The following is a 20,966-nucleotide window of genomic DNA, read 5'->3' as shown; positions in this document are numbered from 1 at the left end:
ATATTTTAACTAAAATACCTGTAGTTATCACAAGGCCTATTAGTCACAAGGCAAACTGCACCAAAGTTGATTAAAATTTGGGAGAAGATGAGATAGAGCAGAAGCCAACAGTTAGCCTAGATTTTAAAAGCCTGAGGATCAGAGGAACAGAAGATGGCCATATTATTGGGGAGTTTGACAGATGAGAGTAGTGAGTTTAACAAAATGGAGATGGAAGATTGTAAACTGGCATATTTATAACTTGGCAGTGACAAAAGGAAAATGTTCAGAGAAATACTGACTGTGATGATATCACAGAATCAGAGAGTAAAGAATGAGGCTATTTGACTCACCAAGCCTGCAAATGCTCTTTGGCAGACATGGTCCATTAGCATTACTCTCTTGCTCTTCCCACTGATCCCTGCCATTTTTTTCCATTCCAAGTGTTTATCCCACTTATCCTGAAAGTTACTATTGAATTTGCATTCAGCATGCTTATAGGCAGTGAATTCCAGAGCTGAACAATTTGCTTTTGTCAGTTTCTCATCTTTGCCTTGGCTATTTTGCCAATTACTCTCTGCCCTATCCAATCAAGAGTATGTTTGAGTTCTTGAACAAACTGACCTTCATTCCTCTGGAACACAGTCCCTACCATCAAATACCATGTTATACTGGTGTCATTGCAGGCAGTAGTTAGTTAGTTGCTAAATGTTGGATTGATAGTGCAAACCTTCACTTGACTGAGTTCATGATCAGAGAGAGAGGACCGCTGACTTGGAGAGAGTTCAGGTAGGTCAGAGGGAGAAACACACTTCATCTATTGCCTGTTAAGACCTAGGACCCAGTCATGGATAGCATAGATAAGTTCATGGTGGGGAAGGGCAAGTTTGAGACAGGTACGCTAAGTGCAGAAAATAACAAGCAGATACATTACTTTCAGAACATGCATAATGGAAAAAATATTTCTGTTGAGGGGGTGATGAGTGGATGGCCAAAGGTAGAGGTCAAAAATACAAATATTCACAAATAAATTTAACAGGGAATTTATAGAGAAATTTCTTTACCTAAAACATGATTATAATATGGACAAAGATATTGAGCTGATTAGCATAGATGAATTAAAGCGAATACCAGATCAACATAATTGCGCATAAAGAAAGTTTAACTGAAAAGATCAGATAAAGTACGTTGAAGGAAAACTCAAGTTAAGAGCGTAAACATTGTAATAAATCTGCTAGACTAGAGCACCTTTCTATGCTGGAGGATTGAGGTAACTTGATGCAATTGCTTTTACCCAGACCATTTCTGACACTTTAAACGATATCCATACCTGATCTGAAGATGTAACATCTGTACAGGTTATCGTGGCAAAAAGAAGGGGCATGGACAGTAGCTGTTGATAAAATGCAACAGACACAATGTTACACAGTAAGAACAGTATTCACACATAAAAGTTACTATGCTTTCATCTCTGCTTCTAAAGGCTGGGGGTCATTTCAAATTGTTCATAGATATTTTCAGTCCATAACGAATGGCCCTAATTGGGATTATGGGAGGCAATAACCTAGTGGTATTATTGCCTGTTAATCCAGAGACCCAGATATTATTCCTGGGACCCAGGTTCGCATCCTATAGAATTTGAATTCAATTTTTAAAAGTATCTGGAATTAAGAGTCTAATGATCACCATGAATCCATTGTCAATTGTCAGGAAAACCCATCTGGTTCACTAATGTCCTTTAGGAAAAGAAACTGCCATCCTTACCTCGTCTGGCCGACAAGTGACTCCAGACCCACAGCAATATGATGACTCTTAACTGCCCTCTAGGCAATTAGGGATGGGAGATAAATGCTGCCGAGTCAGCGATGCCCTCATTCCATGAATGAATAAAGAAAAATGCCTAAGGCTGACTAGAAATTGGGCTTTGGAACTCATTAACACTGTTTGTGTATTAAAAAACTTTTATTCATTCACGGAATGTGAGCATTGCTGGTGATGCGAGCATGTAGTGCCTTACCCTACCTTGACCTTATGAGCTACATCCTTGAGCCACTGTATTCTGTGTAGTGAAGGCTGTGCTGTTAAATAGGAATTCTCGCATCCTGAACATGAAGAAATAGCAATACAATTCCATGTCAAGGTGCTGTGCAACTTGGTGAGGAGCCTGGAGGTAATGCAGCATCTCATAAGGGAGTATTCTTTTATTCAAAGTCTAACTCTATTACCGTAGGACTTTCCTTTATCTCTGTACCTCTCGATCCAACTGTCTGGAAGGTAACACATTCAGCTTGACAACTTCCTCGTCCAGTTGAAACCACTTCATATCCGTTCCTGTCAGATTCAAGTTGATTTCATGGCTGGAAAGGTTGCCATTTACAGTGAGCTTTGCGATGACTGTGCCATTCGGACTGTTCTCTTTAATATCAACATACAGGTCATGCCCTCCTGAACACCGGTTACCTGGTGCAGATGAACAGGAAATAATGCAGAGCTAAATGAGTTATAATTCACAGTATGGGATTCAGCCATTTGGTTAGCAGACCCTGAGGCCATATAAAGACCATGATCGGCCTCACAATCTGTGCAGTGATTCTGAAGAGACTGCTGGCTAATGACTGGCCAGTATTTTGGGAAATGTGACAACCAGCTAATTACTGGCTTTGTAACTGTAGAAGACCCAGTCTAGTACATGTGGCCGTGCATACAGATCAAACCTATTAGGCATATTACTAGCTTGTAAAGACCACCTAGCTTGTAAAATAAAGTATTTTTATTTTTTTAAAGACTCTGAATCGAAATGAGAAAGGGCTGTTTTTAAACTAGTGTTTGAAAAGGTGGCTGTATGTTCTGAAAGCAAGTAACTTAATACCCATGACAAGCATCATGTGAACAACTGATTGAACAATCAACAAATGACATTTGAGTTGCAGACAATTTGGAGCCAGGTCGGGGGGAGGTGGGTGGACAGACACAGCTCTGGATGATAGTGAGAAGTTGATTGGTCTCAAAAACAAAGTTGCTGGTAAAGCTCAGCAGGTCTGGCAGCATCTGTGAAGGAGAAAACAGTTAACGTTTCGGGTCTGGTGACCCTTCCTCAGTTGATGGGTCTATGTGCTCCAGACCAATTATCCATGACAGAGACCTTTCACCTGCCATCAACTGTGTGATTGCTTCTCAGGTAACTGAACCACCTGGAACTTTGAACAAGTTTCAATGGGAAAGAGAGAAGTGTTCAGTTCTTCCCCGCTCCAGGAGCAGTCTCACTGTTCTCTGCAGTCTAAACTAACTTTAAACCTGAAGAAGAACAGTTTTATCTTGCAACAGTTGTTGTAAGCTATAACTTTTAACTGATAAGTCAGAGGCTTTTAATAAACCACCTTGAGCCTCTCACTGGTCGGGGGAGGCACCTGGAGAAAGACTATTGCTGGCCAGGAATAAAATCACAAAGATCGTCTCAGCAGCAGAACTTAAGAACAAACACTATTGAACTGTCTTTCCAATATTTTTCCCTCTGACACATCCTTCTATTCCTTTCTTTCTGTCCATGGATGTGTAAAGAAGAGTGTATGGGAGCATTAGAGTTTAATTAATAGTGTCATATGCTGACAGTTTATAACTGTTTACCTGTAGCTAGACTCTAATTACTTGTAATATTGATCAATCTTGTTCAGTACAGAAACCTGGCCTATGCTTTCTACCAAGTTGGGTCTGAAAATCAGAAAAATTGGGAAACTTTGCATGCTTTATAAAATCTTCAACTGTTTTAGTGATTCTAGAAATAGTGGGGCTGGGTTTCCATGTGCTATTCCAGTGAGATGTAATAAACTGCATGCTGCAATCCTCTGAGGTAATGGAGTTCAGTTATTCCTATAACAAATATCTGGGAAAGCAGGTCAAGGTTAAGTATAGCTCTATGTTTGTAGACTTCAACTTTTTTAGAGGTTTCTTTGTGATCCAGAGGGAGATAGACTTTGGTCTGAAGCCATTTTACTAAATATTTATACTAGCAGCAATGAGAAGAGAGTTTCATACACACTACACCACATACACCGTACTTTGACCATGGGAAGGGGTGCATTGTAAATTGACAAGAATGTCATAGAGTGATAGATTCGCGTAACATTGAAGCAACCCCTCAGCCTATCACATTTATGCCAACCAATAAACATCAAACTACACTAATCTCATATATCTGTACTTGCTCCATTCACTGTCCTGTCATTTTCAGTGCTCAATCAGATGCTTCTTAAATCTTACAAGAGGACCCACCTCTAGCATTCTCTCAGGCAGTACATTCCATATTTCTTTTACCCTTTGGGTGAAAAATATTTTTCCTTAGACATTCTCTAAATCACTTACTCCTCACCTTAAACTTGTACCCTTTGGTCTTAGATATGTCTGCAGTGGAGAAAAATTCTCACAATTCACTCTCATAATTTTGTACACCTCAGACTGTAAACTGAGACCATCCTCCTCGGCATTAAGAATTTTTGTGTCACCTGCACATTTACTAATTGTACCCATGACATTAATGTACATAACAGGCAGCAAGGGCTCCTGCACCGATCCCCGTGATACATAGCCGGTCACAGGTTTCCAATCACAAAAATGTCCGCTCATTGTGTTCAGGGGTGTGTGGATTATAGGTGAATGGGTCTGGGTGGGATGCTTCAACAGACGGTGTGGACTTGTTGGGCCGAATGGCCTGTTTCCACACTGTAGGGAATCTAATCTACCATCACCTCCTGTTTGCAAGCCAATTCTGGATCCAGTTTGCTAAATTGCCTGGGATCCCATGGGCTCTTACCTTTTGGAATAGCCTTCCTTATGGGGCCTTGTCAAAGGTCATATCAAAGTCTGTGTAAACTGTATCAACTGCACTACTCTCATCAATATGTGTAGTCACATTTTCAAAAAGCTCAATTTAATTAGTCAGGTGGAATCTCACCCTCACAAACCCTTGCTGACTATCCCTGATCAATCCCCGCCTTTCCTAGTAATTAATCCTGTCTCTCAGAATGTTTTCCAACAATTGTCCTGGCATCAGGCTAATTGGTCTATAATTACTTGGTCCATCCCTGTTGTCCTTCTCAAACAAAAGAACCACATTAGCTATCCTTCAGTCATCTGATACTTCACTGGTGGCCAGTCAAGTGTTAAATATCTCTACTAGGGCCCCAGCAAACTCTACCCTTGCCTCTCGTAGCAGCCTGTGATATATCTCATCAGTCCCTGGGGGTTTATGCATTTTTGTGCCCACCAGAATATCCTCTTTATTAATCTTAACATGCTCCAAAACCCCACCATCCAAAATGGCTTCATAGTAAACTCTCCAGCTACAATGTCTTTCTCCGCAGTGAATACAAATGAGAACTTTTCATTTAAGACCTCACCCACATGCTCTGGATCCATGTACAAATTCCCTCTTTGGTCTCTAATAGGCTCCACTCTTTCCATGGTAATCCTCTTAGCATACTTATAAAGTGTCATGGGGTTTTCCTTAATCCTATTTGCCAAAGATATTTTGTGGTCCTTCTTTGTCCTCCTAATTTGTTTATTTTAGCACCCCCTTCACTCTCCACATTTTTGATCTTCCTTTGTTTTCAATGCACTGCTCGTGACATATGCTTCCTTCTTTTGGAGTTGATTGTAGCAGATTACATTCAGACAGCTGAAGTCCTTTGTGTAAATGAGGGTCTGATGATTTTAGCTATGAAGTGACTCAGAACTGCTCCATATAAAAGGGAATTTGTTTTACACTGCATGGTCATTAAGGGTGCATGGTCAGTGAGACTGGAGACTTTGTCTTATTGAATATATTGGGCATTTGGTTCAAGGTGGGAACTCAATGCAGAGTAGGAAAGATGTGCTTGAAGTAAGAATTACTGCAAGAAATAAAGATTGAGATGTAAACGGGAGTTGATATAAAACACAGATTGAAAGGCTGACCTGCAGTGAAACTAACAGTGGATTGACATTGCAAAGCACAACATGTTGTAGGTGTAGGGAAAGCAGCTGACTGTTGAGTAGAATTGATGAATATTTTAAATCATTAAAGTCAAATTAAGATATTCAGTTTGTAGTGGCTGTATAATTATTTTACTTCTCTTTTCCTAGAAATAGTTTTTCCAGTGTAAGATTGGTTCTGGTGTTTCTACAAAAGAAAATTAATTATAGTAAACTGTAAGGAGCAGGAATTCTACAAAGGTTAATGAATTGAATTAAGTAAAATAGTTTAGTAATGGTGAGATAGGAAATGCATTGCTGCTGCAGGATGGGGGAGCTGCTGAACATGAATTTGATCCAGGGTGAACACATTTGTAGTGAGCCACGCCCCTCATATTAAATCATTCAAATTCAAATTTGATCTAGCTCGGGGACATAGCTGTTTGATTGGAGTTGAGACAGATCTAGGGACCTCATTTGGTTGATGGGGGGGTGGGAGGGAGTCATTTCAGGAGCCCGAGTCCCTGCAATTGTTCACCAATTATGAGGTTCTTACAAGCTGCATGAAGATGAGTGGGAACTGCAGGGAGAACAAGCAGACTGACCAACGCATCGGGTTACAGGGAGCCATTCAAGTTGTGGGAGAAAATAAGAAAGTAGCAGCTGTAGAGGACAGTATAATTAGGAGCTGAGATAATGTCCTGTGCAGCCATGAGCATGAGTCCCGATGGCTGTGTTGTCAGCCTGGTGCCAGGGTTAAGGTCTGAAAAGGAACTTAGAATGGGAAGGGAGAGATCCAGTTGTTGTCGTTTATGTTGTTACCAATGACATTGATAGGACTAGAGAAAAGGTCCTGCTGAAGAAGAAACTAGATGAAAAAACATGGTTTAAATGCATACCTCAAAGATTGGTGTATGCAAAATGGGTTTTGGGCCATGGGCGCTGGCATCAGTATTAGGGTAGAAAGCAGCTGTTGCTGTGGAATAGGCTTCGTTTGAACCATTCTGGGACCACTGTTCAGGTTAATTGAATAACTGGGGCCTTAAACTAATTACAAGGTTAGAGAAGGTTTGACAGAAAAGAAACACGGACTTACAAAGCAAAAGCATAAAGCAGCATTGCTGGGCAGTTATTTCGGTAATTGGACCCAGAATGGGTCATATAGGGACAGCGTCTACAAATGTAGAAAAACAACAGCAATAGTGTCAAAGAAGGAAAAATGTATGAAAATGAAGGGTCTAAATGACACTTCTTCAGAACTGGGCCCAAAATGCTTTCTCCCCATGGATTCTGCCATACATGTTGCATTTTCCCAGCAATTTCTGTTTATCTTTCTGATTTTTTTGGGGTTTTTTTGTATGAGTGATTTTTAATCCAAACATAAGATTGGAAAATTCAGATCGGCTGAGGTAGCCATGAGTGTATTTGGCAGAGTTTCCTAGGACTAATTGTCATACAGGGAACAGGCATTTTGGGATAATAAGACAGGTTTGATCTTCAATCTCAGAGCAATAGATCCTCTAGGAAAGAGTGAGCATCTGAAACAGATTGGGAAAGGAATTTAGTGAAACAAGTCTGAGGATCATTGGCAGGCTTTTTAAAGAAAATAGTTCATGGCACACAACAAAAATAAATCCCAATCAAGAAGAAGGATTCTAGGAAGGGGATAAAACCAAACATGATTAACCAAGGAAATTAAACATAGAATCAAATTGAAGGAAAAATCATATAATCTGCCAAATATTAGTCCAGAGGATTTGCGAAGTTTTAAAAAACAACAAAAGATAACATTAAAAAACAGAAAATAAATTTTGAGGGTTAACTAGCAAGTAATATTAAAACAGATAGCAAGAACTTTTAAAAGTATATAAAACAGAAGAGAGGACAAAGTGAACTTAGACCCTTTTACAGAATGAGACAAAGGAAATAATAATGGGTGACCAGGAAAGGAAACTGGAAGCATATAAAAAGCACAGGTGACTCCAGGCTAATTAGCTCAATGTGGTATCTTTCACAGCGTCTGAACTGCAGCAATGTTTTACAGTCAGTGTGATACTTACTTGCAATGAAATATGTGTTGTTATGTATGAATCTAGTTACCAATTTGTACACAGATTTCATAAACCTCTTCGCTCATCCTCCAATTTGTCTTTGGATCTTTTATGTTCACATGAGAGAGCAGACAGATACTCTGGAGATGTTAACACAATCCATACAGTGCAGTTCAAAGACAGTGGCTGAAACAGCAGAGGACCTGATCTTCAAATGAGATGTTAAGCTAAAGATGGATCTACCTTGCCAGGAAAGACTGTGTGTTATTACTTGAAATAGAGTATCACTTAAAACAAATAATTTGATCACTTATTATCCCATTGCTGTTTGTGGAATCTTACTGTGCACAAGTTGCAAACTGCATATTCTACACTTTAAATGAATAACTTCAAAATGGAATTAACTGTCTATAAGATGCTTTGGGATGTCCTGAATTTATGAAAGGCAGTTACATACATGTGAGTTCTTTAGTTCTTTCTTTCTGGTCTTACGAAGGGAAATCTTGCAGAAACGAAAATGTAGCTGTTTACCTTCCATGAGGACTGGTATAAACTTGATGAGCAACAAGCTTACAATCAGCCTGTGAGCCTTTAGTGTAGTGTTAGTGTCCATGTCGCAGTGGCTAGGGTGACCCCTCCTCACTTGCTTCTCAGAATTGTTGCCAAAGTTGGGTGTGAACACTTTAACCTGTTAAGAAACAATTCAAAATGATTTGTTTTTAACTCTGAGGTTTTGCTGTGGCTATCAGGCCTGCAAACAGAATGTTGCCTCTGATCCCTTGTTTAAACAGCAAGTTTGTTTGTGCTTTACTAGTGTACATTTTTTTGGCATTGCATACCCTTTTGTACAGGTTATATAGAATGATAGAATTTCTACACTGTGGAAAGAGGCCATTCAGCCCATCAGGCCTGCACCAACCATCTGAAGAGCATCCCATCCAGACACAGACCCCCATCTTATTCCTATAACCCTGCATTTCCCATGGCTTATGCACCCAGCCCACACATTCCTTGACACTGAAGGGCAATTTCTCATGGCCAATCCATGTAGCCTATATATTTTTGATCTATATTTAGAAGTGCTATCTCTACCCCTCCCAACAATAAGAAACAATTTGCTCCACACAAATGCCAGACTATTAACAATTAACATTAACAATATGAGACAATCTAACTACCACCCTTTAACAATCCAATGGTGTTATCATTACTGAATTCCCCATTATCAACATCCTGGGAGTTATCAGTGACCAGAAACTCAAGTGGACTCACTACATAAACACAGTGGCTCCAAGAGCAAGTCAGAGACTAGGAATACTGTAGCAAATGACTTGCCTCCTGACTCCCAGGGCCTGTCCACCATCTACAAGACACAAGTCAGGAGTGTCATGGAATACTCCCCATTTGCCCAATGATGCTCAAGAAGCTGGACGCCATCCAGGACAAAGCATCCATTACCTTCATCACTGATGATCAGTAGCAGCAGTGTGCATTATCTATAAGATGCATTGCAGAAATTCACCAAAGGCCCTAGACAGCATCTTCCAAACCCACAACCACTTTTTAAAAATTCATTCAAAAGATGAGAGCATTGCTGGCTAGGCATCATTTATTGCCCATATGGCAGTAAGAGTCAGCCACATTGCTGTGGATCTGGATCACATGTAGGTCAGGCCAGATAAGGATGGCAGTTTCCTACCCTAAAGGACATTAGTGAACCAGATGTGTTTTTTTGACAATTGATTCATGATCATCATTAGATTCCTAATTTCAGATATTTATTTAATTCAAATTCTAGCACATGCTATGGTGGGATTTGAACCCAGCTCCCCAGAATGTTAACTGGGTCTCTGGATTAACAGTCCAGCGATAGTACCACTAGGCCATCACCTCCCCAGCTGGAAGGACAAGGGCAGCAGCTATATGGGAACACCACTATCTTTAAGCTTCCCTCCAATCCACTCACCTTTCTGACTTAAAAATATATCACTGTTCTTTCACTGTTGCCGGGTCCAAATCCTGGAATTTCCCCCTAATGGCATTGTGGGTCAACTCACAGCAGGTGGACTGCAGCAGTTCAAGGATGCAGCTCATCTTCCCAAGGGCAAGGGCAATTGGGGAAGGGCAATAAATGCTGATCAGTTAGCAACGTCCACATCTGACAATTGAGTTTAAAAATGACTGACCCTATATTGGCACAAGCAAGTCTCACACCAAAAACTCCATACTACCAATTTCATAGGTAGTTGGTTCCACATTGCATGAGCAATTGGGCAGCCAGGCAGAATGGGCAGTGTTAGTCGATATTCAGTAAGTGTGGGCAGTTGGGAGAGCAGTTACTGTGGATGGTCAGATGGACGGTGAGTGTGGGCTGTCCAGGCTGAGCAGGTAGGCTGGATGGTAAGGAAAATGGTCACAGTGGTGGGCAACTGTGTTTCAGTTGTTGCTGGATCATAGATTTTCAAGACATGGAGGAGAATGCCAACATGGACTGGAGGAGTTGAATGACCTGTTTCTGTGTAATGTCTATGCATTTCTACATGGGTCATTGTATGATCTACATGAAAGAATATACTTCATACATTAGCCCTCAATGTGACACATACCTGGAGTGAGTACTAAAGATTTTCTCCATATGCCACAAATCTGTTCCTTTAAAATATCACTGCTCTACTGCTCAGTGGAAAGCAGCTACTAATTCTGTATTAGAGACAGAAAGGAAATCCAAATAATGGGGTTTCAGTGCAGACTCCCAGTGTGGTTTGCAAAACTGTCTCTTGAGCAGCATTACCTAAACCTATGCCTTCTTCTGCTGGGCAGAGCAACACATTGCACAATTTATACAATCAGGTAACAGGCTCCCTGCCTGTACTCACACAATCCCGGGACCCCCTGTCTGTGTTCACACACACATACCGAGGATTCCCTGTGAATACTCACATGATCCTGGGAACACCTCTGAATACTCATACCTAGGGCATACACCAAGAGCCACTTGTACATACAGTAATGCTCATGACACCCCTTGTAAATACTGACATACTCCTGACACACCCTGTAAAGTCTTGAGACTCCTTGTAAATACTGACATACTCCTGGGATTTCCTGTAAACATTGACATACTCCTGGGACCTCCATGTGAATACTAACAGTCTTGAGAGCCCCTATAAATATTTATATACATCTGAGACCCCTTGCAGATACTGCCATAAGCTGGGGTCTCTGTAAATAAGCCATACTCCTGAGACCCCTTGAAAACATTGATGTACTCCTGGTACCACCTGAAAATATTGACAGACTCGTGACCCCCCTCACCCCCCAAAATACTGACATGCTCCTGAGACTCTACCCCACCAACAACCATAAATACATTGGAGATCCCCTGTAAATACTGACACATTTGTGGGATTCTTCGGCAAGTATAAACAAGAAATAATCAGGACAGAGCCACCATTGTAAGTTGAGAAATTTTGAAATTTCTGAGATACAGAGACCAACATATCGAAGCTAAATTAATAATATCCATAGGTTTCACATTAATCTTCAAACAAAAATAACGAATAACTTCATACAGTGATGTTAAACCCATGCATATAAACATTCTCTTACCCTCACATTCTGACCTCGGGATTCCTGATCCGTTTGTTTTCAATTAGATTCAGTGGAAGTAAATGATGGTCCTAGGTTTTAATAATTAATGAACATGTTTATATTTAAAAGTGTATATGGTTTTTCTCGCGCTGATTCTTTCTGCGAGTATTTAATGATTAAGGTTATTTCCCTGACCAATGGCATTAAGACCATCACGTGTCTGAAGCTCGGAGGAGAAATCCTACCCAAGGAAAGGGCTTAGAGAGAATTTAATGAAGGATAAAATTGCAGGGATTGAGTCAGTGCCTGTACAGAGAGATTTAAACAGGCTCAGCTCCAAAAACCTGCAGACTTTGGAAACAAAGTATTTCTCAGAAGGGCTGGGGATCCTCTGATTCTACAAGAAGGTCTTGTTGGGGGAAGTGTGTTCTCATGTGTCTGCCTGGGGTTGGATTTGAGTTTAGCAGTGTTGATTACGCCGCGTTTATACTGCTGGAATGTCCTCTCCGCAGATTCTGAATGTTTTTACAACTGCCCCTGCAATAATAGATCTACTTTGTTACAGTATCTTCACAATGTCACCTGGGACTTGTAACAGTGTCCCAGAAGTGGGTCATTATTTGTAAAGGGTCTTTCGAGGGTAGTGGATACACTTGCTGGCAATGATATATGGTAATAAGGAGTGAGAGGGCATGGGTTCACTGGGAGGGGTGTATTGGATTACTGTGTGATGTGTAGGGTGACTGTATGATCTCTAGGTTTACTGTGAATGATGTATAGGACTGTTGTGTGTGATTCATAGGGTCACTGGGAATCATGTCTAGGACCATCATGACTGATAGAATAATCCTATACATGACTCTGTGTACTGTATAGAGTCACTGGGAGCCACGTACAGGATTGTAATGATTGATGTTTAGAATTGGGATTGATTTACAAGGTCAACTCCAATGGGCTGAATTTTACATGGGCTTTGGTTGAAAAGCAGGCCCAAAGTCTGCATTTGCCAGCAATGTGCCTAACTCAAATATTTTACTTCAGGTAGCCTCTGGCATTGACTGTGTGCTGGCCAATGTTCATATAATGATGGTGGGCACTAGCCCAAACAGAAAGTTAGCAAGTCTAAAGTTTCTGCAGTGTCATCAGGCAAGGTGAGCGCTGCTGACCTCGGGAAGTGAGCTGAGGTGAGACAGATAGGTATAACATCAATTTCAGATGGGTAAGGCTGTAGGCCACACAAATTGGTGATTGACGGCATCACTGGGTCTGTGGCGATGGTCTCTCTCTCTCTCTCATGGATTCTGCAGCTGCGCTGTCCCCTCTGAGTTGCCACCCTCAGGAGGTTGATGCTTCCTCAAACAACAAGGGGCCACTCCACGACTAGATGAAAATCAGCAGCTTGCTGAAATGGCTTTTAATTGGGGCCTTAATTATGCAAATCAGCTGCCCACCTCCATACTGTAAGCAGGTAATGCACCTGATAGGGAACTGCTGTGATTGAGTCCACGGGGACTGCCCTGAAATGTCTTGTCACTGTTTTACCGGCTCCTCCTACCTCCCTTCCCACCAAGGGAAGACTGGCAAAATTCAGCCCAATATTTTATAATGTAATTGTGTTTTAGGAAAGAGTTTGAGACTGACCCTGCTTCAATAACATGACTAATTTTAACCTCAGCTGACGTGGCCATAAGAGGATTTGGTGGTGGAGATGTTAATCTTTGTCGTCGTTGTAATAGATTTCCAAATCGGTGATACCATTCACTGTATTCGCACTCAACTCAAGTGTGAATTGAAATCTGAGTAGCTTGGAGGCAGAGGAATTGCAGTCAAGGCTGAGTTGCTCCCACAAATAATATCATATGCAACCTTTTGGCAGTGGAGTTAAAAACGTAAAGAAATGAGTCTTAAATGTTCATGAAAAAAGATTCTGGGTTATTTTTGCTCACACCCACATGCAGGTCTGCCCTCTGACCCATCATTGTTTCCATTCTCTTTCTTGGTGACAGACGTTGTCAAGTTCCATGCAGTGTTCACCTCCATCTGTGCTATACCCTTAGCTTACGAACATGATATGTATCCTGCTCATTTTTACATTTTCATTTAGCACAAGGATTAATCTAGGACTATAAACCATATCTGTCACCAAGGTTATCCAATCTCCCAACGCTTTAACAACCTGCATCAGGTGGTCCACATTTTCCTTGTCTCCAACAAAAAAACATTTTTATCTCCTTTCTTTGAACTTCCACCCTCCCTGATTTCTCATGATGCTTGTCTTGTGATCCAGTTTCTCTCACTCTATCTTCTCTTTAAATCCCCATTGCCTAACTGTACACAACATCAAATCTCAGCCTTGTCCTCACCTGACATCCTCTTTACAGCTGGTGACAAGATCTAGTGCCCATTTATGGAAAGCTAGACTGACTTTCTCTCTCTATTAATTGAAAGGCACTGAGGCTATTTTAAGTGTGTTAGGGAAAAAGATGGGTGATCAGTTGAAGAATATGGGGAGAGATGAGTTGAGGGATATGGCGGGGGAGGGTGGGTTGAGGAGGGACAGGTGGGTTGAGGGGTAGGGGGTGGTGAATTGAGGATGGGGACAATTGGGTTGAGGTGTAGGGGACAGGTGAGTTGAGGGGCAGGGGGTGGTAGTTTGAGGGGCAGGGGGAAATGCGTTGAAGAACATGGACGAGACATGAAATCAGCTTGAATGCAAATATCCACATCCTGTTAACCAAGATTCTCTCAGAAAAGTATTTGAATGCCTCTGCTATGTGAATTTTGGGCCATCTAGTGAAAGCTTGTGATTAATACGAAAAGTGCTCTACTCTGAATAGATTTCTAACTTATAATTTAAAAGAAATGATAAATGATTGAAGTTCACAGGATATGTCAATGCCCACAGGCTAGGCCTAGGCCAACAGGAGTGGTCCGGGACCTTGGGGCAGACCCACAGGATAGCTAAAGGCAAAAGGATTGATTAGGCCTGGCGCTGATGATGGTCTCACATTGAACTGCAGGATGTTGTTCCAGTGAAGACGAAAGAATGTTAATGTATGTTCAGATCAGGATGGTATGTGACTGTGAAGAGAAATCAGTCTTGTCTTTCTCAACAGTGAAGTTTATAGGGGAAGGCTACAGGCAAAAAACTGTGGAAACTCTGGAGGTATAAAATTAAAATTAGAAGTGCTGGTGAAACTCAGCAGGTCTTGCAGCATCTGCAGAATTAACATTTCCAGAGATAATGGGAACTGCAGATGCTGGAGAATCCGAGATAACAAAGTGTGGGACTGGATGAACACAGCAGGCCAAGCAGCATCTTAGGAGCACAAAAGCTGACATTTCGGGCCTAGACCCTTCATCAGAGAAGGGGATGGGGAGAGGGATCTAGAATAAATAGGGAGAGAGGGGGAGGCGGACCGAAGATGGATAGAGGAGAAGATAGCTGGAGAGGAGAGTATAGGTGGGGAAGTGGGGAGGGGATAGGTCAGTCCGGGGAGGATGGACTGGTCAAGGAGGCAGGATGAGGTTAGCAGGTAGGAAATGGAGGTGCGGCTTGAGGTGGGAGGAGGGGATTGGTGTGAGGAAGAACAGGTTAGGGAGGCGGGGCCGAGGTGGGCTGGTTTTGGGAGGCAGTAGGGGGAGGGGAGATTTTGAAGCTGGTGAAGTCCACATTGATACCATTGGGCTGCAGGGCTTCCAAGCGGAATATGAGTTGCTGTTCCTGCAAACTTCAGGTGGCATCATTGTGGCAATGCAGGAGGCCCATGATGGACATGTCGTCTAAGGAATGGGAGGGGGAGTTAAAATGGTTCGCGACTGGAAGGTGTAGTTATTTATTGCGAACTGAGTGGAGGTGTTCTGCAAAGGGGTCCCCAAGCCTCTGCTTGGTTTCCCCAATGTAGAGGAAGCCACACCAGGTACAGTGGATGCAGTATACCACATTGGCAGGTGTGCAGGTGAACATCTGCTTAATATGGAAAGTCATCTTGGGGCCTGGGATAGGGGTGAGGGAGGAGGTGTAGGGGCAGGTGTAGCACTTCCTGTGGTTCCAGGGGAAGGTGCTGGGTGTGGTGGGGTTGGAGGGGAGTGTGGAGCGAACAAGGGAGTTGTGGAGAGAGTGGTCTCTCCGGAAGGCAGACAAGGGTGGGGATGGAAAAATGTCTTGGGTGGTGGGGTCGGATTGTAGATGGCGGAAGTGTCGGAGGATGATGCATTGTATCCGGAGGTTGGTGGGGTGGTGTGTGAGGACAGTCCAGTTTATTTCTCTTCCGATCTGAGGAGAGGCGGAGATGTGATGAGCTTATTCAGTTTAAAAAGGGAGAAAAGCTAGTAGAATAGCGGTGAAGAGCAGACAAGGCTGAGATGGCAAAGGAGATGAGTCCAAAGATATCATGAAACAGAAGACTAATGAGCAGTGATTGTCCTAGGGATAAAAAAAACCATGGCCCTTAGTAGGTTAATAGCAGTATAAAAATTAGCTCTGACTGAACGCAAAAATATACAAAACATACAAATATATCCCCAAGAACATTAAAAATCAGCAACAATGAGATTATGGTATCCTCTAACATCACAGCTTTATTCACATCAATTGACATCCCACTAGCCAAAGAAACATTGGCCACATTACTAGACGATGCAGCAACGCAGACCAGCTACTCCATCAGCAAGGACAATATACTTAAATTACTAGACCTGTGTCTCACCGCACACTTTGTCTTTCATGGTCAAGTATACAAACACATCAACAGTACATCAATGGGGTCACCCAGCTCAGGACTCATTGCAGCAGCAGTCATACAAAGACTAGAACACACTACCCTCCCCAAATTAAACCTAAACTGTGGATCTGGTATGTAGCAAACACATTTGTCATTATTAAATGCAACAAATTAGAAGAGACCCACCGCCTCATCAACAGTGTATTCACAGGGATTAAATTCACAAGGGAGGAAGAAACCAACAATTAACTTCTGTTTCTGGATGTTAAAGTAGAACAACTGACAAATGGGGAGTTCCAAACCTCAGTATACAGAAAAACAACCCATACAGATTAAATCCTCAACTTCTACAGCAACCACCCTAACGTCCACAAACAAAGCTGCATTAGGACACTATTTAAATGGGCCAGGACACACTGCGGCACTTCAGAATTACGCTGGGAAGAAGAAAAACACTTGTACAAGATCCACACCATAAAGGGATATCCCTGCAACTTCATCCACAGATGCTGAACAAACAGACAACAACAGGAGGACACAGTACACCTTAGCACACTTACCACACTTTCCTACATCAGGAGCATATCAGGAATGACAACAAGACTCCTAAGACACTAGGAATCATGATAACCCACAAGCCCAAGGCCACTCTATGACAAACATTCACAAGCATTAAAGACCCTGTTCCCACTACATGCAAAATGAACGTGGTTTACAAAATACCATGCAATGACTGCCAGAAACATACTGGACAGACAGAAAGAAAGCTAGCCATCTGAAAACACTAACTTCAGCTAGCAGCAAAATGGCACGATGGGCTCTCCTTAATATCAGTACACTCAGATATTGAAGGCCATTGGTTTAACTGGAACAAGGTAACCATAGCAGCCCAAGACAAACATTGACACACACGGGAATTCCTAGAGGCATCGTTCTCCACCTGTAATGCAATCAACAAACATCTAGAATTGGACCCCATGTACAAACACATACAGATCAAAACCGGACATGACCGTACTCACCATAACAGACCGGACAGTATAAACTCCAAGTGGAGTAGAATAACATCGCTTCATCAGAGTCTCCACTGATGATGTCACCTAGCATGGTGACGAAATGTCTGAACAAAAACAAGCCAGCTCGGCGAGCATGCCAACAACCTCAATATACAAACAAGATCCAGGCATTGTGGGAGAAGAAAATACCAAAATGGAGGGCAGAGTTCATGGTCTGAAGTTGTTGAACTCAATTAAAAGCAAATACTGCGAATGCTGGAAATTGAAGTTAAGAACAATGTGCTGGAGAAACTCAGCAGGTCTGGTACCATCTATGGAAAGAGAAACCACATTAGTGTTTTGAATCTGATGTGACCTTTCCACAGGGCTATTTGTATTTTTCCAGTTAAGAAGAAAAGTCATAGCAGACTCAAAACATTACCAGAGGAGAATTAGTGATGGCAGAAGTGTGAGAAGTATGTTGCACATGGTTGAGGGCCCTGTTCCATATAGTGGGGAGTTGAGGGAAGAAACATCTGGTTTTGATGAAAAGTGAGAAACACAGACACTGGAATGGAGTTCTCAAAGGAAACAGAGTCTGTAGAAGTGCATTTGAGGTAGCTGTGGGAGATAGTGGTTTGTAATGAATACTTTAAACAGCCTATCCCCAGAAATGGAGGCAGAAAATTCCCAGAAGGGGAGAGAAGAATTGAAGGTGAGTGAAGGTTTGATATTGTTTTCTCTGGTTCTGGATAGAAATGGGAATGAGAAGTGGTACCAATGTAGTAACTGATGTAACAGAAAATGAGTTGTGGAAGAGGTTCCTAAGTCAGGCTGGAACAAGGAATGGGAAACTGTGAAGGGAAAATCTCCCAAGGAGGTGAAGCCAGTGACAGGCTGGAAACAATGCCTTTATGTCCGGTGGTCACGTCATGGTCCCTGGAGGACAGGAGAGGGATGTCCTATTGAAATGATCTTCATGTGTTGCTGAAATGCGTTAAGTAGATCATGCAAACTGCAATGTGGAGGGGGTGAATATTGAGTCCTGCAGCTTGGAGCTCAAGTGTGCTTCTCTTTCCCTAATTGTTTGGAGCCTCTGGCAGTTGTTTGCATTGCACCAGTCTAGGCAAGTGGTGAATATTCCTGCACTTTGAAACTTCACTTACAATTCTTTATTTTCTGTGTGTGTGTGAGAGAGAGAGAGAGAGGTCGAGAACTGGTGATGGATTAACTTGATGGTCATCATGCCTCCGAGATAAGGAGGGGTTGAGAAGGAGGTTCCGTCATGGTAATCTCAGCCAGTGCAGGAATTGAACCCATGCTGTTGATATTGATGACGCGCCACCCAGCTAGTTGAGAAACTGACCCCCTTTCTGGGAAAGGAAGCGCAGTTACACTAAAGAATTGCAAAATGAACACCAGAAGATCTGGACGAGAAAGTATGAAGGTGAGAGTGGAAAGATTTGGAAAGGGAAGGTTACCTCAGAGTACAATAGGATCTTGATCAGAAGGGCTGGTGGGCTGAGGTGTGGCAGATGGAGTTTAATTTAGATAAATGTGAAGTGCCGCATTTTGGTACAGCAAATCAGGGCAGAACTTATACACATAATGGTAAGGCTCTGGGGAGTGCCGCTGAACAGAGACCTTGGGTTGCAGATTCATAGTTCTTTGAAAGTGGAGTCACAGGTAGATAGGATAGTGAAGAAGGTGTCTGGTATGCTTGCCTTTATTGTTCAGTGCATTGAATATAGGAGTTGGGAAGTCATGTTGCAACTGTACCAGGCATTGGTTAGACCAGTATTCAAATACTCCATGCAATTCTGGTCTCTCTGCTATAGGAAAGATGTTACGAAACTTTGAAAGGGTTCAGATAAGATTTACAAGCATGTTGCCAGGTTGAATGGTTTGAGCAATAGGGAAAGGCTGAATAGACTGGAGCTAATTTCCTTGGAGCTTCAGAACATAAGGGGTGACCTTCTGGAGGTTTATAATATCATGAGGGGCATGGATAGGGTAAATAGAAAAGGTCTTTTCCCCTGGGTGGGGGAATCCAAAACCAGAGAGTATTGGTTTAAGGTGAGGGGGGTAAAATTTTAAAAAGATCTAAGGGGCAACTTTTTCATGCAGAGGGTGGTGCATGAATGGAATGAGGTGCCAGAGGAAGTGGTGGAGGTTAGTCCAATTACATTTGAAAGGCTAGAAAATCTGAGATAACAAAGTGTGGAGTTGGATGAACACAGCAGGCCAAGCAGCATCTCAGGAGCACAAAGGCTGATGTTTCAGGCCTAGACCCTTGAAACGTCAGCTTTTGTGCTCCTAAGATGCTGCTTGGCCTGCTGTGTTCATCCAGCTCCACACTTTGTTATCTTACATTTGAAAGGCATCTGGCTGGGTATATGAATAGGAAGGGTCAATAAGGATATTGGCTAAATGCTGGAAAATGACAGTAGGTCGTAATGAGCGGTCTGGTTGGAGCAGACAAATTGGACCAAAGGGTCAGTTTCCATTCTTTATGAGTCTATGGCTCTATAAGAATAAATATCTAAAAATTAGAGGTATTAATGATTGAATATATAATGTTTTAATTTTGCTTTCAAATCATTTACTGTAAGTGCTTAAAAAAGATCAAACGGTAATTTCATGCAGCATAGGAAAAATGGGGATTAAAGATTTGTGCACAAATACACATGCATGCTGACACACGCAACACATTCACAATGACACAATCCGAGGCAGATTGAGTTTGTTTGAATCGCAGTTTACAATTTTCACCACTTGGGGGTAGAAGTGTGTCAAACAACTGTTAACACCTGAGAGGCTTGTACCAGTGTATGTCGAAATAGAGGAAATTTTAAGGAACAGAAATAAGAGACTCATAATTATTTTGTAAATGAGAGTTGTAGCAGTCTCTCGTGTGAGACCATCTGCCTTGACAGCTTATGAGCATCTTTCTAAGAGGATAATATTAACCAGCGTTCCAGTAATAACTGGGACAGTCACTGTGAAATTATTAGAATTATAATCACAGCAGAACTCAGGAGAGCTGAACAGACATAGAAAATGTGTTACAGAGCACACCCTGCAGCTTCAAGCTCTTGATGCATCTGTGAACACTAACCCTTTGAGGACTGTGGTCACATTTCATAAGCGGCTGCCTTATTAGGGGTGGAAAATAAATGCTGGCCTTGGCTGTGTTCATCCAACTAACAAATACAAAAAGCATTGACTTTTTAAGGTAGATTTGTTTTCAGTTACAGGGTGGAGCATATAGGTGAGTAGGAAGATGGACAGGATAAGTCAGGTCAGGGAAGCGAGGAGTAGGGGGATGACTGGACATGGGATTCCTCCCTGACCTGACCTAACCTGTCCGTCTTCCTACTCACCTATTTGCTCCACCTTTCCCACTATTCAATCACAATAAACCCCCTGCCTGCACCCCCTTTCACCATCCCATCAACCCCAGCCCCTGTGCCAAACCCGTCCTTTTATTTACTTCTGGGCTCCCACCCCCTTCCCAGTCCTGATGAAGGGTTTCAGCCCAAAACATTGACATTACTGCTCCATGGATGCTGTCTGACCTGCTGTGCTTTTCCAGCTTTACATCTATTGACTCTGGCTTCCAGCATCTGCATTCTTTACTGTCTCCTTGTTCTCCATTATGTTGTATTTTTAATATAGGA

At 42.2% G+C, this 20,966-nt stretch overlaps 1 protein-coding gene across 4 annotated transcripts in view; it reads right to left on the bottom strand.

Moving 5' to 3' along the window:
• cdhr5-rs (cadherin-related family member 5, related sequence) overlaps positions 1 to 11,769 on the bottom strand; it is a 43,919-nt gene extending 32,150 nt beyond the window's left edge. For 3 of the 4 annotated variants that reach the window (XM_048554478.2, XM_048554479.2, XM_048554480.2), the window contains exons 1-4: positions 11,586 to 11,769; positions 8,508 to 8,664; positions 2,231 to 2,439; positions 1,310 to 1,372 (exon numbers count right to left, since the gene is read on the bottom strand). In XM_048554478.2, the coding sequence (XP_048410435.1) occupies positions 1,310 to 1,372; positions 2,231 to 2,439; positions 8,508 to 8,589 (354 nt within the window). In that variant the 5' untranslated portion in view covers positions 8,590 to 8,664; positions 11,586 to 11,769. Of the gene's footprint in view, positions 1 to 1,309; positions 1,373 to 2,230; positions 2,440 to 8,433; positions 8,479 to 8,507; positions 8,665 to 11,585 lie in introns of those variants that run through there. The other variant, XM_048554482.2, reaches the window with a different exon arrangement.
• Between the last annotated feature and the right edge of the window lie 9,197 nt (positions 11,770 to 20,966).

The sequence above is a fragment of the Stegostoma tigrinum genome, chromosome 25, assembly GCF_030684315.1.
Source record: "Stegostoma tigrinum isolate sSteTig4 chromosome 25, sSteTig4.hap1, whole genome shotgun sequence".
Taxonomy (NCBI): Eukaryota; Metazoa; Chordata; class Chondrichthyes; order Orectolobiformes; family Stegostomatidae; genus Stegostoma; species Stegostoma tigrinum.
Note: the sequence above shows the minus strand (reverse complement) of the source record. Positions and strands in the feature narration are given on the sequence as shown.